At 36.2% G+C, this 12,562-nt stretch overlaps 1 protein-coding gene across 6 annotated transcripts in view; it reads right to left on the bottom strand.

Annotated features, from left to right (window-relative positions):
- The window catches only part of AEBP2 (AE binding protein 2), a 119,602-nt gene that overhangs the window by 36,010 nt on the left and 71,030 nt on the right, over positions 1-12,562 (bottom strand). For 2 of the 6 annotated variants that reach the window (XM_031000853.3, XM_055358432.2), the window contains exons 6-9: positions 12,193-12,260; positions 9,879-9,992; positions 6,522-6,548; positions 4,400-5,960 (exon numbers count right to left, since the gene is read on the bottom strand). In XM_031000853.3, the coding sequence (XP_030856713.2) occupies positions 5,915-5,960; positions 6,522-6,548; positions 9,879-9,992; positions 12,193-12,260 (255 nt within the window). In that variant the 3' untranslated portion in view covers positions 4,400-5,914. Of the gene's footprint in view, positions 1-4,399; positions 5,961-6,521; positions 6,549-9,878; positions 9,993-12,192; positions 12,261-12,562 lie in introns of those variants that run through there. The other 4 variants (XR_008670474.2, XM_055358429.2, XM_055358431.2 and 1 more) reach the window with 3 other exon arrangements.

The raw sequence follows: 12,562 nt of genomic DNA, 5'->3' as shown, positions 1-12,562 counted from the left end.
TCAGTTTTCAACAGAAATATGTAAGTTCACTGCAATTTCATAATAAAGACTAGTTAAACATAGGTATTCTTTAGCAGAAGCATCTGAACACTGAAGAGGAAAAAAGGTCCTCTGAAAGCAGCAACGCTCTGGGATCAAGACAAAACATTCAAATAAAGAAACCAGGCCGAGCACGGTGGCTCACACCTGTAATCCCAGCACTTTGGGAGGCGGAGGGGCACAAACCACCTGAGGTCAGGAGTTCAAGACCATCCTGGCGAAACCCAGTCTCTACTAAAAATACAAAAATCAGCCCGGCATGGTAGCACGTGCCTGTAATCCCAGCTACTCGGAGGTGGAGGCAAGAGAATTGCTTGAACCTGTTAAGTGGAGGTTGCAGTGAGCCAAGATTGTGCCACTGCACTCCAGCCTGGTCAAAAGAGTGAAACTCTGTTTAAAAAAAAAAAGAGAGAGAGAGGAGAGACAGAGAAGAGAGAGAGAGAAAGAGAGAGAAAAAGGAAGAAAGAGAGAAAGAAGAAGGAAGGAAGGAGAGAGAGAAAGACGGAAGGAGGGAGGGAGGGAAGGAAGGAGGGAAGGGAGGGAGGGAGAGAGGGAGGAAGGGAGAAAGAAACTGGCCAGGCATGGTGGCTCATGCCTGTAATCCCAGCACTTTGGGAGGCTGAGGTGGATGGATCACAAGGTCAGGAGTTCCAGACCAGCCTGGCCAACATGGTGAAACCTTCTCTACTAAAAATACAAAAATTAGCCGGGCGTGGTGGTGTGCGTCTGTAATCCCAGCTACTCAGGAGGCTGAGGCAAGACAATCGCTTGAACCCAGGAGGTGGCGGCTGCAGTGAGCAGAGACTGTGCCATTGCACCCCAGCCTGAACAAGAGAGAGAGATTCCATCTCAAAAAAACAGGAAACCAAATACTGCGTAGCTCCTTCAAAATAGTGTTTTTTTAAAAAAAATGTTGGGCCAGGTGCAGTGGCTCGGCTCACACCTGTAATACCATGAGTTGAAGACTAGCCTGGGCAATATATTTAAAAAGCCAGCATGGTGGTGCATGCCTGGAGGACTAGCTACTTGGGAGGCCAACGCGACAGGGTCACTTGAGCCCAAGGCGTTTTGAAGCTGCAGCGAGCTACAATCCCGCCACTGCACTACAGCCTGGGCGACAGAGTAAGAATCTGCCTCAAAAAAAAAAGAAAAAAAAAGTTATTTACATCATAAAACAGGACTCTGACAAAAAGGAACATTTTTAAATAAAATCAAGTAAGCCAAAATATTACATCCAATATGTAAAAACATAACATCAATAACCCTTTACACTAAGAATGTCTAAACAAACTGAAGCACAGTTCCTTTTATTAGAACTTTTGTTGTTGTTTAAAGAGGCAGGGGCCAGGCACAGTGGCTCATGCCTGTAATCCCAGCACTTTGGGAGGCAGAGGTGGGAGAATCACCTGCGGTAAAGATTTCAAGCCCAGCCTGGCCAACATGGCAAAACCCCGTCTCTACTAAAAAATACAAAAATTAGCTGGGCATGGTGGCACGCACCTGTAGTCCCAGCTACTTGCGAGGCTGAGCCACAAGAACCACTTGAAGCCAGAAGCAGAGGCTGCAGTGAGCTGAGATCACACCACTGCACTCCAGCCTCAGCAACAGAGCAAGACTCCGTAGCGAAAAATAAAGAGGTGGGGTCTCGCTGTGTCACCCAGACTGGAATGCAGTGGTCCAATCATAGCTCACTGTAGCCTGGAACTCCTGGCCTCAAGCAACCCTCCCTTCTTACCCTCCCAAGTAGTTGGGATTACAGGCATGAGCCACTATATCCGTATATAACGTTCTTATGAAAAGGTACCTGACACTATCACAGAATGTGGCTTAAGCCAGGTCACTTCAACCCTACTACTGTTTTATCACTGTTAATTCTCCGAAGTATTTTACTATAAAAATTACTCACCTATAATACTCATTTAACAAATTTTACAGACTATTTCGTGCCATGAATGATCATGCTAGAGACTGGCTGTGGCAGAAACACCAGACACAACTTTATAGTGGTATCACAATGTACATTCATGTTCTCACACTGTGAGCAGCAGTTTGGTATAGTGAAAAGAATTCTGACCTAGAAAAAAAAAAAACTGGGTTGCAATTCCTGCTCTAACCTGCTTACAAATCCTTTTTAATTTTCAGATTAACAGAACCATGTGTTAGACCATGTAAACTTGATTCAATAAATTATGCAATGTAAATATTTAGTTTTTTTAAGATGAAAATAATACATTTTACTACTATAAAACATTTTAAGGCTACAGAGCCTCATAACCATTAAATTTTAAACATATTCTAATTTAAAAAAAAACAGCAAATATATTAAAACTGCAGTGTTACAAATGCAAAATGTCCTACACCAGGTCACAAGATTCGTTAATTTAAAAACAAACTATGTACACAGGAAATTTTCTAACAATTTCTTCCCTTTTATGAATACATATTCTGTAATTTTTAGAATAAATATGTTTTAACCAAAATCCCCAAAATGTCCACTTATCTCAAAAAAAAAATTTCAGATGACACGATTTAACTCCTTTTTTAGAAACAAAGTATCTCCTTGTAGACCTGTACCCAACAGGCTTTGTTACACAGACATACATATCAGTTTTCATATAAACTAAGAATTTAAGTTCTTTCAGAGAACTTATGCAGAGGTATTAAAGGTTTCTTTAAGTTGTGATTAAAGAGAAAACCCTCCATCAAGTATTTTTAATACATATTTTCTCATTTTTATATTTTAAGAACCCAACATCTGTTCACCATGAATTAAGAATTCAAAGAAAAAATAAAAATGCTTTAAACAACTGTGGCAAATTCTACCTTTTTAAGAGTATTACCATATTTAAAACACTTTATTAATGTGTAAAAGGGGAAAAAAAGCACTAAGGCCAAAGATTTACTGACATACTGTTTTCAATTAGTAAAACAAATCTTAAAATATTGAGAGATAATTATTGTCCATCTTTAATTTCCTTTCATGTGAAATTCAGAAGTAACGTGTGTCCACTTTAGGTAACATTTATATATAAAAAGTTTATTAGAAATATAAAAAATTTTAAATTTTACACTATTTCCACCTTAAGATTCTTATAGATAAAGCAGATGTGCCTTATGGTTCAAACACAATCTGATGTACAAAATCTTATTTAGTTCTTAGCAAAATAAATACAGAAACACTAATGATGAAATGATGGACTATTAATAACTTTAAAAACCCAATGTAAAAGTTTCCAAAAACCACCATTTGTTGTAGGTACCTAATATGGCAATATTTACTGTAAAATACATGAAACAGCTTTCACTAAAATTTAATGTACTGGCTTATTACCAAGATCAACATTGCCATATTAAAATGCAAGTTGTGTGGTCTAAGTTTATGTTTCTAAACTTTCTGTCAACTAGACAAAGGAATCAAAAACTTTTTCTTAAAGGACCAGAGACAGGCTGAGTATCCCTTATCCGAAATGCTTGGGACCAGAAGTGTTTCAGATTTTTGATTTTTTCAGATTTTTGAGTATCTGCATATACATAATGAGACTCAGAAATGCGATCCAAGACTAAACATAAAGTTCACTTATATCTCACATACACCTTATACACATAGACTGAAGGTAATTTTATAAAACAGTTTTAATACTTTTGTGCATGAAACAAAGTCTTAATTGTTTTGACTATGACCAGTCACACGAGGTCAGGTGTGGAATTTTCCACTTGCGGCATGATGTCAGCACTCAGAAAGTTTTGGACTTTGGAGCATTTTTTATGTCAGATTTTTGGATTAGGGATTGCCAACCTGTAGTAAAAATTGGGGGCTTGCAGGACCTAAGGTCTCACCACTCAATTCTGCCACTGCAGGACAAAGCAGGCACAGACAACATATAAATGGGTATGCTTGTGAGCTGTAGTTTGCTTGATGCTGAACAATACATAAATTCTGGACAACAGACTTATTATTTCAGGTGTCATATTACAAATATGTCATATTTGAAGGTAGGAGCAACAATACAGATGGGCAGACATTAATAAATGAAAACCACAAATTAAAATTTTCACACTTATTACCCAGTCATAATTGGATGCTATGTGTATATATGTATACATACAAGTTATAAAGCTAGCTCATTTCAATTCCATATTCTTTTTGGTGTGTTAATCAACAGTATCAAACCAACATCAGATAAGCAGCAAAAGGATTATGATTGATTGAGTACTCAGAAGTTAATCAAGGATCACAAAATCTGGTTTTGACATCTAAGTATTTCTACACAATGAAAAAACTTATTTACTGTGCTCTATATAGAAAATATCAGATGTATCTTTTCAGGTGTCATTTTAAAATTCAATTGAATTGTTACAATTTGAAGCTAAATGTGATTTGCTTTGTTTTATTAGAAAAAATACTCAAGCAAGGTCTACAATCATTGGTCAATTAAGAATGACTTACAAGAACATGAGGCAATAAAATAAAAATACAGGTACAAACTATGTATCTGAAACACTTCTATTTGGCAATTTTATAACAAATCAAATTTTAAAAAGAACAAAAGAGATTGCAGATTACTTCGCAGATACAGAATAAAGCAATTGATGAAGTGCTTAAGCAAAAGAAAACAACAAAAAAAGAAAACACACTGCTTTTCTTTTTAAAAATAAAATCACATTGCTATAGATCAAATGGATAATACCCTTATTAAACAACCATTCCAGAATGTCTTATAGTAGCAGTGCTTTTATTTGCACTTCACTTAATTTTATAAGACTCATTTCATGTATATAGCTCTTTACCCCATTGTTAACGAATAAAGTCTCTCATAATTTTTACACTTTTAAATTTTTTAAAGCAAATGAGAAATGATTTATGTATCGTGGAACCTTTCCCATTTTGGAACTAAAGGTTTTAATTCTATATTTTTGTCTAATATTTCTTTAAAAAATTTAGTGTAAAAACTGCTGGTTTTTATATCACTGTAGTAAAGTGAAAACTCCTCAATCAGGAGTATTTTCTGCAGTTTCACTGCATATAACCACATACTTTAAAATGTCCTTCCAACAGTAAGGAAATAACTGATTTCTTGATCACTGTCAGAAATGAGTGCCATAATTCTATTATGGGTATAGGTCCTCCCTCAAAGACTTTCTGGAAGGATGTTCAATGTGTTTTGTTCTTATAGATATTAACAGTAGTACATAGTCCCTTAAGTCTGTGAAAGACATTTATTGTTAAAGAAGGTGCTTTTATTAACAATTCCTCTGGCAGCACTAGTGAATTACAATATCCTTCAATATTATTTCTACCATAATATATACATTTAACTTTCATGCCTCTAGAAAACATCTACAGTACATTTCAAAATATAAAAATATATTACAAATCTGCTGAATTATTTACAAGCAATGTTCTATTATCTCTATGCGACATTTGTTTAATACAATACTAACAAGTTACACATATTTCCATTTCTGTAAGTTAAAAAAAATCGATATGGCTTCTTGCTTACCAAGCAAGAAAGTGATTTTATTTTCCTTTTCAAGACCAACTTTGGTGCATAAAAGATTCAGTTTGAAGATACTTGTAAAAAAAAATACAATTTTTCTTACATTAAGAAAAAACAACTCAAAAACCAAATGATTTCCTCAGAAAAAAAATTAGAGTCATATAGGTTAAATGAAAATATGAAGATTATTCAAATAATTTGAAAGGTTTTTCAAAAACCGTTAACAGATTAGTTATATAGGTAAATATTAACATACTGTACTCCATGAGAAAGCCCTAGTCCTGAAAAGGGAGCCACCAGACATACTGCAACACTCTTTAACAGTAATTTTCAGCCCTAATTCGATAGACGAATTTTTAGTTGATTGCAAACGTCGTTCACTGTTTGCTTAAATACAAATTGAACACTTTTCTTATCAGAGTTCTGCAAAAGAACACAAATGGCAACCAATCACATCTATTTATCATAATTGAAAGGTAAATTATCTCTTGATAATTTTCATTGTCTAAATATTTCCTAATATGACTTCAAATCAATAAACACTGTCAAGACAAATATCCTTACAGTGCTTTTGGTATTTGTAAGGGCACATGTTGTAATTGTTTTTCTTTCCAATATAAACTACTGAAATCACTAAAGGGAAGAAAAGAAAAAAAAAAGCAGCTTAAAGCAGCAAGCATGCAAAGCCTTTAAGAAGCTGTTCTACTAAGTTGCCAAAAGAGTGTTTGCTCAGTCTCCCACAGTACCATTCCATGAAAATGTGGATATACAGTAATATATTAATATATTCCACCGAAGAGTCTACTTCATTCACAGAATGTTTACACTAAGCATAAATATTATCCTAAATACTGGATTAAAAAAAAAAAAAAAAAAAAGGAAGGGGTTGACTCTAATGTGCAACTTTTCCTAAACCCATTGTCAGTGACTAAGACTGCAGGTGTCCCCGCTTGTTTGCTTTTTATGTATTTATTTATTTTTTACCTCTTCAACCTCTTCTGCGGCATTGTTCTAGAAAAAGAGAAAAAGAAATCCTTTTATTCAACTGAATCAAACACATTTGAGTGCTTCAAGAGACATTAAAAATATTAATAAGATACAGGCAATGTGATGATCATAGATTATAATAAAAATGTATTTCCAAAACATTTATACATATGGATCTATACTTAGTTACATAATATAGTTGTTTAATAAAAGTTTTAAATGTAGCCTGCTAGTGCATTTCTAAGAAAGAATTCCATGTGTAATACATATATTTTAGCCAACTAATACTTTAAAACTGATGCTTGGCTGGGTCCCAGAGGCTCATGCCTGTAATCTTCCCAGCACTTTGGGAAGCCAAGGCAGAAAGACTGCTTGAGCCCAGGAGTTCAAGATGAGCCTAGAAACAGAGAGAGAAGTGGTCTCAAAAACAACAAACCCCAATGCTTAAATCCCAAATAAATACAGTTGTCTCTCAGCATGCACAGTGGGAGTGGGGGGTCCCCAGAATCCCCTGCAGATTCCAAAATCCAAGGAAATAGCAGTATTTGCAAATAACTTACATACATCCTTCTGTATACTTTAAATCACCTCTAGATTACTTATAATAATATAATATAAATGCTATGTAAATCACTGTTACACTATATTGGTCTTATTTGTATTATTTTGTATTGTTGTATTGTTATCTTTTTCCCCCAAATAGCTTTGATATGCAGTTGGTTGAATTCATGGATGTGGAAGTTGTGGATACACAGGACCAACTGTATATTCCTGGTAGACTCCTTTTGAAGGAATATATCTATTTTGCAGAAGGTTTGCCATACTTTCATTTTGACATGTGCACAAGCAGGAAGTTATTTCTCCTAAAAACAAGTAAGAATAATTGTTTTTCTTCTTTTAATTAATTTCACAAATTTTCCCAGTCAAAATCCAGAAATTTAAGAAAAGATTGTACACTAGGACAAATGTAGGGGCTTCTATGACTCTATGCCACTTTACAGTACACTCAATTCTGATTTCCAGAATAGTGAAAGCACAGAGGTTTAGAGTCAAAATTAAGTTTTAAGATGGCCTTTTTTATTTTTTGGACAGACTCTTGCTCTGTAGCTGAGGCTGGAGTGTAGGACGTGATCTCGGCTCACTGCAACCTCCGCCTCCTGGGTTCAAGTGATTCTCGTGCCTCAGCCTCCCGAGTAGCTGAGATTACAGGCGTGCACCACTATGTCCGACTGATTTTTGCATTTTTAGTTGAAACACGGTTTCATCATGTTGGCCAGGCTGGTCTCAAACTCCTGGCCTCAAGTGATCCACCCACCTCGGCCTCCCAAAGTGTTGGGATAATGGGCGTGAACCACCTCACCGGACCAAAATGGCTTTTTTGATACAGGTAAGGAAAATTAAATCTACAGAAGCACCTAATATATCTTAAGAACAACCTCATTTCCAAGAATAAAATCAGCAAGACTTGTGGAATCACACACATAAATTTGAGAATAAGCAACATTGTTCCTATGCACTTCAGAACATCAGTTCAAGCTTAAATTTTGTTTTAAGTCACTTTTACTAAAATGTCTAAATTGCTTCCTATATGGCACAAGAACAGAAAAAAAATAAGCTGGTTTGGTGAGAAAGCAAGACTCTTGGAAAGAAGGAAGCAGGATGCAGGCAGAAACACAGATTAATCTTAATTTAAGATTCATGGCCCTTTGACAACTCTCTAAGAGAGGTTTACGACTAGTTCTAAAAGGCAGAGTGGCTCTCCCAAAACATCACTCTTTTAGGATGCTAATTTTAATTCATCTCTCCAAAGAGTAAACAGAAATAACTCTAAATTAGGTACAAATAAATCAACAACACTCAATTATTTTTCTTTATAGAGAAGTAACTCGTAACCTTCCCAAATTTTTGGTAGATTACTCTCAATCTTCTTCTCCTTGATGATCTAGTTCATTCCACAAAGAATAAGTTTTATTGTATTAATAATTAGCACTTTCACCAAAAGATGTTTGAGAAGAAAAAAATTTTTTTGAGACAGGTTCTCGCTCTGTCAGCCTGGCTGGATGGAGTACAGTGGTGCAATCCTGGCTCACTGCAGCCTCGAACTTCCAGGCTGAAGCAATCCTCCTACCTCAGCCTCCTGAGTAGCTGGGACCACAGGCATGTGCCACCATGCCTGGCTAATTTTTGTATTTTTTGTAGAGACAGGGTCTCGCTATGTTGCCGAGGCTGGTCTCAAACTCCTAGACTTCAGCGATCTGCCTGCCTCAGCCTCCCAAAATGCTGTGATTATAGGCATGAGCCACTGGGCCCAGCCAAAAAAACCTTTTTTTGTAATAGGGAAAACTATGCTTCTACATAGCAATGCCCATTATGTTAGAATTTCACTCACAGAATAATGTCTCAAATTACAGGAAATCTCCAGGTGAATAGCACTCCAAAAAGGTGCATCGTGGAATGAATATATCCTTCAAAGCACTTAATTAATATAAAATTAGCTATCTTTATGATAGCTAAAATTTACAAAGTTTCATTGAAAAAAGATATAAAGTCCTTTCAATAAGAGGGCCTTTTAAAAGCTGGTTTTAAGCATTTCCACCACTTTTTAAATCACTCTCGTGTACATCATTTGGATACAGGCACTATGGAGTTCAACCACATTCGTGCAAACTTGGGCAGATTAACTATTTAACCTCTTGCCTCAGTTTTCCAACCTGTAAAGCAGAGATAGTAAAACCTACTTCACAGAGCAGCCGTGAGGACGACGTATATGCAAAGCACCTAGCAAAGTGACTCAGCACATAAAAGAGAAATGTTGGTCTCTTCTCCTTCCCCCACATACCTTCATAAGCACAGCACACTAAAAAAAGCTCAAAACATAAAATTACTAGAAATGTGAACACTCTAAGCTATGTCTTAAAAAACAAATAATATTTGAATTGCTCTTTTGGAAAGTTTGGAGAAAGGGTAAGTTAAAAAAAAATCAAACAGTTTTGGTATTCAGACTCATGCAACATATTCTTAGGTCCACAAAAGTCTGTTATTATAAAAAGAATTACCTTGTTAAAGGGCACTTATTTTCAAATTACTATGTATATTACAATCTAACATACTTAAGATAAATCTGGGATTAAACAAGCATATAAACTTTATTAGCAAAATACTGTTTTTCTGGATTCTACAATTTTTAACTCTTTGTGAGTCCACATCCAAAAAAAAAAAAAAAAAAGCCAGGAAGTAATGAGATATGCTTGGTATTAAAATTCAGCACTTAAACTAAGTCCTAATTTATCCAAAATTTGGGGAGAGAAAATTACAAATCAAAAAGTAAAAACATAAAGGCAAGAATTAAATTACCTGTATATGTTTGGGTCCAAAAGCAAGGCAGTATCTTTGGGTAGCTTTGATAAATGAACTACTTTAGTTTTTAACTGATGTCGTTCACTTTCATTCACCCACACATCAGGCAGACTATGAATTAAAAAACAAGTCAATAATAAAATAACATTAATTTTAGATTTACACTTCCATGTGCCTTCACATTCTGGCATTTTCTGCTACTCTGATCAGTCCACGTTAAGTGAACAAGTTTCCCAGAAGCCAGGGAAGCTCAGCTATCAACCTTAATAGCAGGACTTGGAGTCCCAGATAAGAAATGGCAGTGTTAAATTTTAAACATGAATTCAGGAATAAATTAAACATTTTCAGTGGCAATATCTTATCAAATTAGAAATTTGTCAGAACACACTGGCTAGCTTTTAACTCAATGAGTGAGATTCATACTTGATTTTGACTTGCTGGAAATCTGACAGCAAGTTTCTTTACTAAGAGAGAAATAAAAGGGCCCAGTGCGGTGGCTCCTTCCTCTAATTCCAGCACTTTGGGAGGCCAAAGGGGGAAGATAACTTGAGCCCAGGAGTTTAAGACCACACTGGCCAACATGGTGAAACCCCATCTGTACTAAAAATACAAAAATTAGCTGGGCATGGTGGCGCACACCTGTATTCCCATCAACTCCGGAGAACGAGACACAAGAATCGCTTGAACCCAGGAGGCAGAGGTTGCAGTGAGCCAAGAGTGCACCACTGCACTGCAGCATGGGCGTCAAAGCGAGACTATCTCTCCAAAAAAAACCAAAAAAGCAAAAAACAGAAACAAAACCTGTAAGATTAAAGTCCATTAAAAAAAAAAAAGAAATAAAAACCCTGTAAGATTAAACTCCATTAAAAAAAAAAATGCATGCAGCCATAACACTGAATTCAAAGAAATTCAACTCTACAAGAAAATTCAAATGAATGTATTTTGATATTTGGATTAATCAATTTCCAAAACATTAGGAATATACACATTTGAATTTGACTTTTTTGAACAGGGTCTCACTCTGTCACCCAAGCTTGAGTTGCAGTGGTGCAATCACGGCTCACTGCAGCTTCAACCTCCTGGGCTCAATCAATCTTCCCGCCTCAGTCTCCTGAGTATCTGGGACTACAGGCAACACCATCACAACCAGCTAATTTCTTTTTTTTGTTTTCCTGTAGAGACGAGGATTCACTATACTGCCCAGGCTGATCTCAAACTCCTGCCCTAAAAGCAATCTTTCTACCTCAGCCTCACAAAGCACTGGGATTACCAGCATAAACCACTGCGCCCAGCCATTGGCCACATATGTGAATTAGGTACACATAATGAAATCTCCTTCAATGAAATTTATTCTATTCTTGATGCTTATTAATTTTGTCCAGTATGTCTATAATATACCCTCATTTCCTTTTATAAAAAGAAAATTTTAATAAAAAAGATAAAAAGAAAATTACATGAAATATATGAACTAAGCTCTAAATGGGCACTAAAACTTAAAGAAAAATGTAATCACTGATAGAAAATTAGTCAATTGCTTTTTCTATAAACTACCATTCACTGTGCACTAGAGAACATTAACAAATTTTTTTAAAAAAAGATTCAAACAAAGGCACAGCTATGGCTGCTTGTATACTGCTTGGAGGTCACTAAAAATGCTAAAAATGATTTAAATTTTCTATAACTACTTTTTTTATTTTTGAGACAGAGTCTCACTGATGCCCAGGTTGAGCATCTCAAAAAACAAAACAAAATCAAACAAAAACAAAACAAAAAAACACCACACAAGATTTAAAAAGCTTAAGAATTTTGTTTGTTTTGTTGTTTTTGTTTTTGAGACAGTCTCACTCTGTTGCCCAGGCTAGAATGCAGTGGCATGATCTCGGCTCACTGCAACCTTTGCCTCCCGGGTTCAAGTGACTCTCGTGCCTCAGCCTCCCGAGCAGCTGGGATTATGGGTGCGCACCACCACACCCGGCTAATTTTTGTATTTTTAGTAGAGACAGGGTTTTACCATGTTGGCCAGGCTGGTCTCGAACTGCCGGCCTCCCCCAGCCTCCCAAAGTGCTGGGATTACAGGCGTGAGCCACCGCCTCCAGCAAAAAAAAAAAAGGAGGGGCTTAAGTTTTGAAGCGTAAAACATGAACCTGATAGTCTAAGACCTTTCAGATTATCTCTTTAATCCTGACAACCTCAAAACGTTGTAAAATGTAATTTCTTTTTATTTGAATTTAATAAATAATTTTTGTGCGTAAGATTTTAACAAAAATAAAACATGAACTTATTACTTATGCATAATATTTCAAATACTTACATGTCTTCAGGCATCCAATGAAGCAAAAGTTTGATCTTCCCAGAATCTTCTTTTCTCTTAGCTATTACCTGATAATGACATGAAAAGAAATCATAAAAACAATATGTAAAACATCATTTTCATGTATTGTTAAAAAACACTTTTGGGGCTGGGCGCGATGGCTCATGCCTGTAATCCCAGCACTTTGGGAGGCCAAGGCGGGTGGATCATAAGGTCAGGAGTTTGAGACCAGCTTGGCCAATATGGTGAAACCCCGTCTCTACTAAAAACACAAAAATTAGCCGGGAGTGGTGGCGGGCTTCTACAGTCCCAGCTACTCAGGACGCTGAGGCAGGAGAATCACTTGAACCCAGGAGGTGGAGGTTGCAGT

The sequence above is a fragment of the Gorilla gorilla genome, chromosome 10 (assembly GCF_029281585.2).
Source record: "Gorilla gorilla gorilla isolate KB3781 chromosome 10, NHGRI_mGorGor1-v2.1_pri, whole genome shotgun sequence".
NCBI lineage: Eukaryota > Metazoa > Chordata > Mammalia > Primates > Hominidae > Gorilla > Gorilla gorilla.
This window is presented reverse-complemented; position numbering and strand designations above follow the sequence as displayed.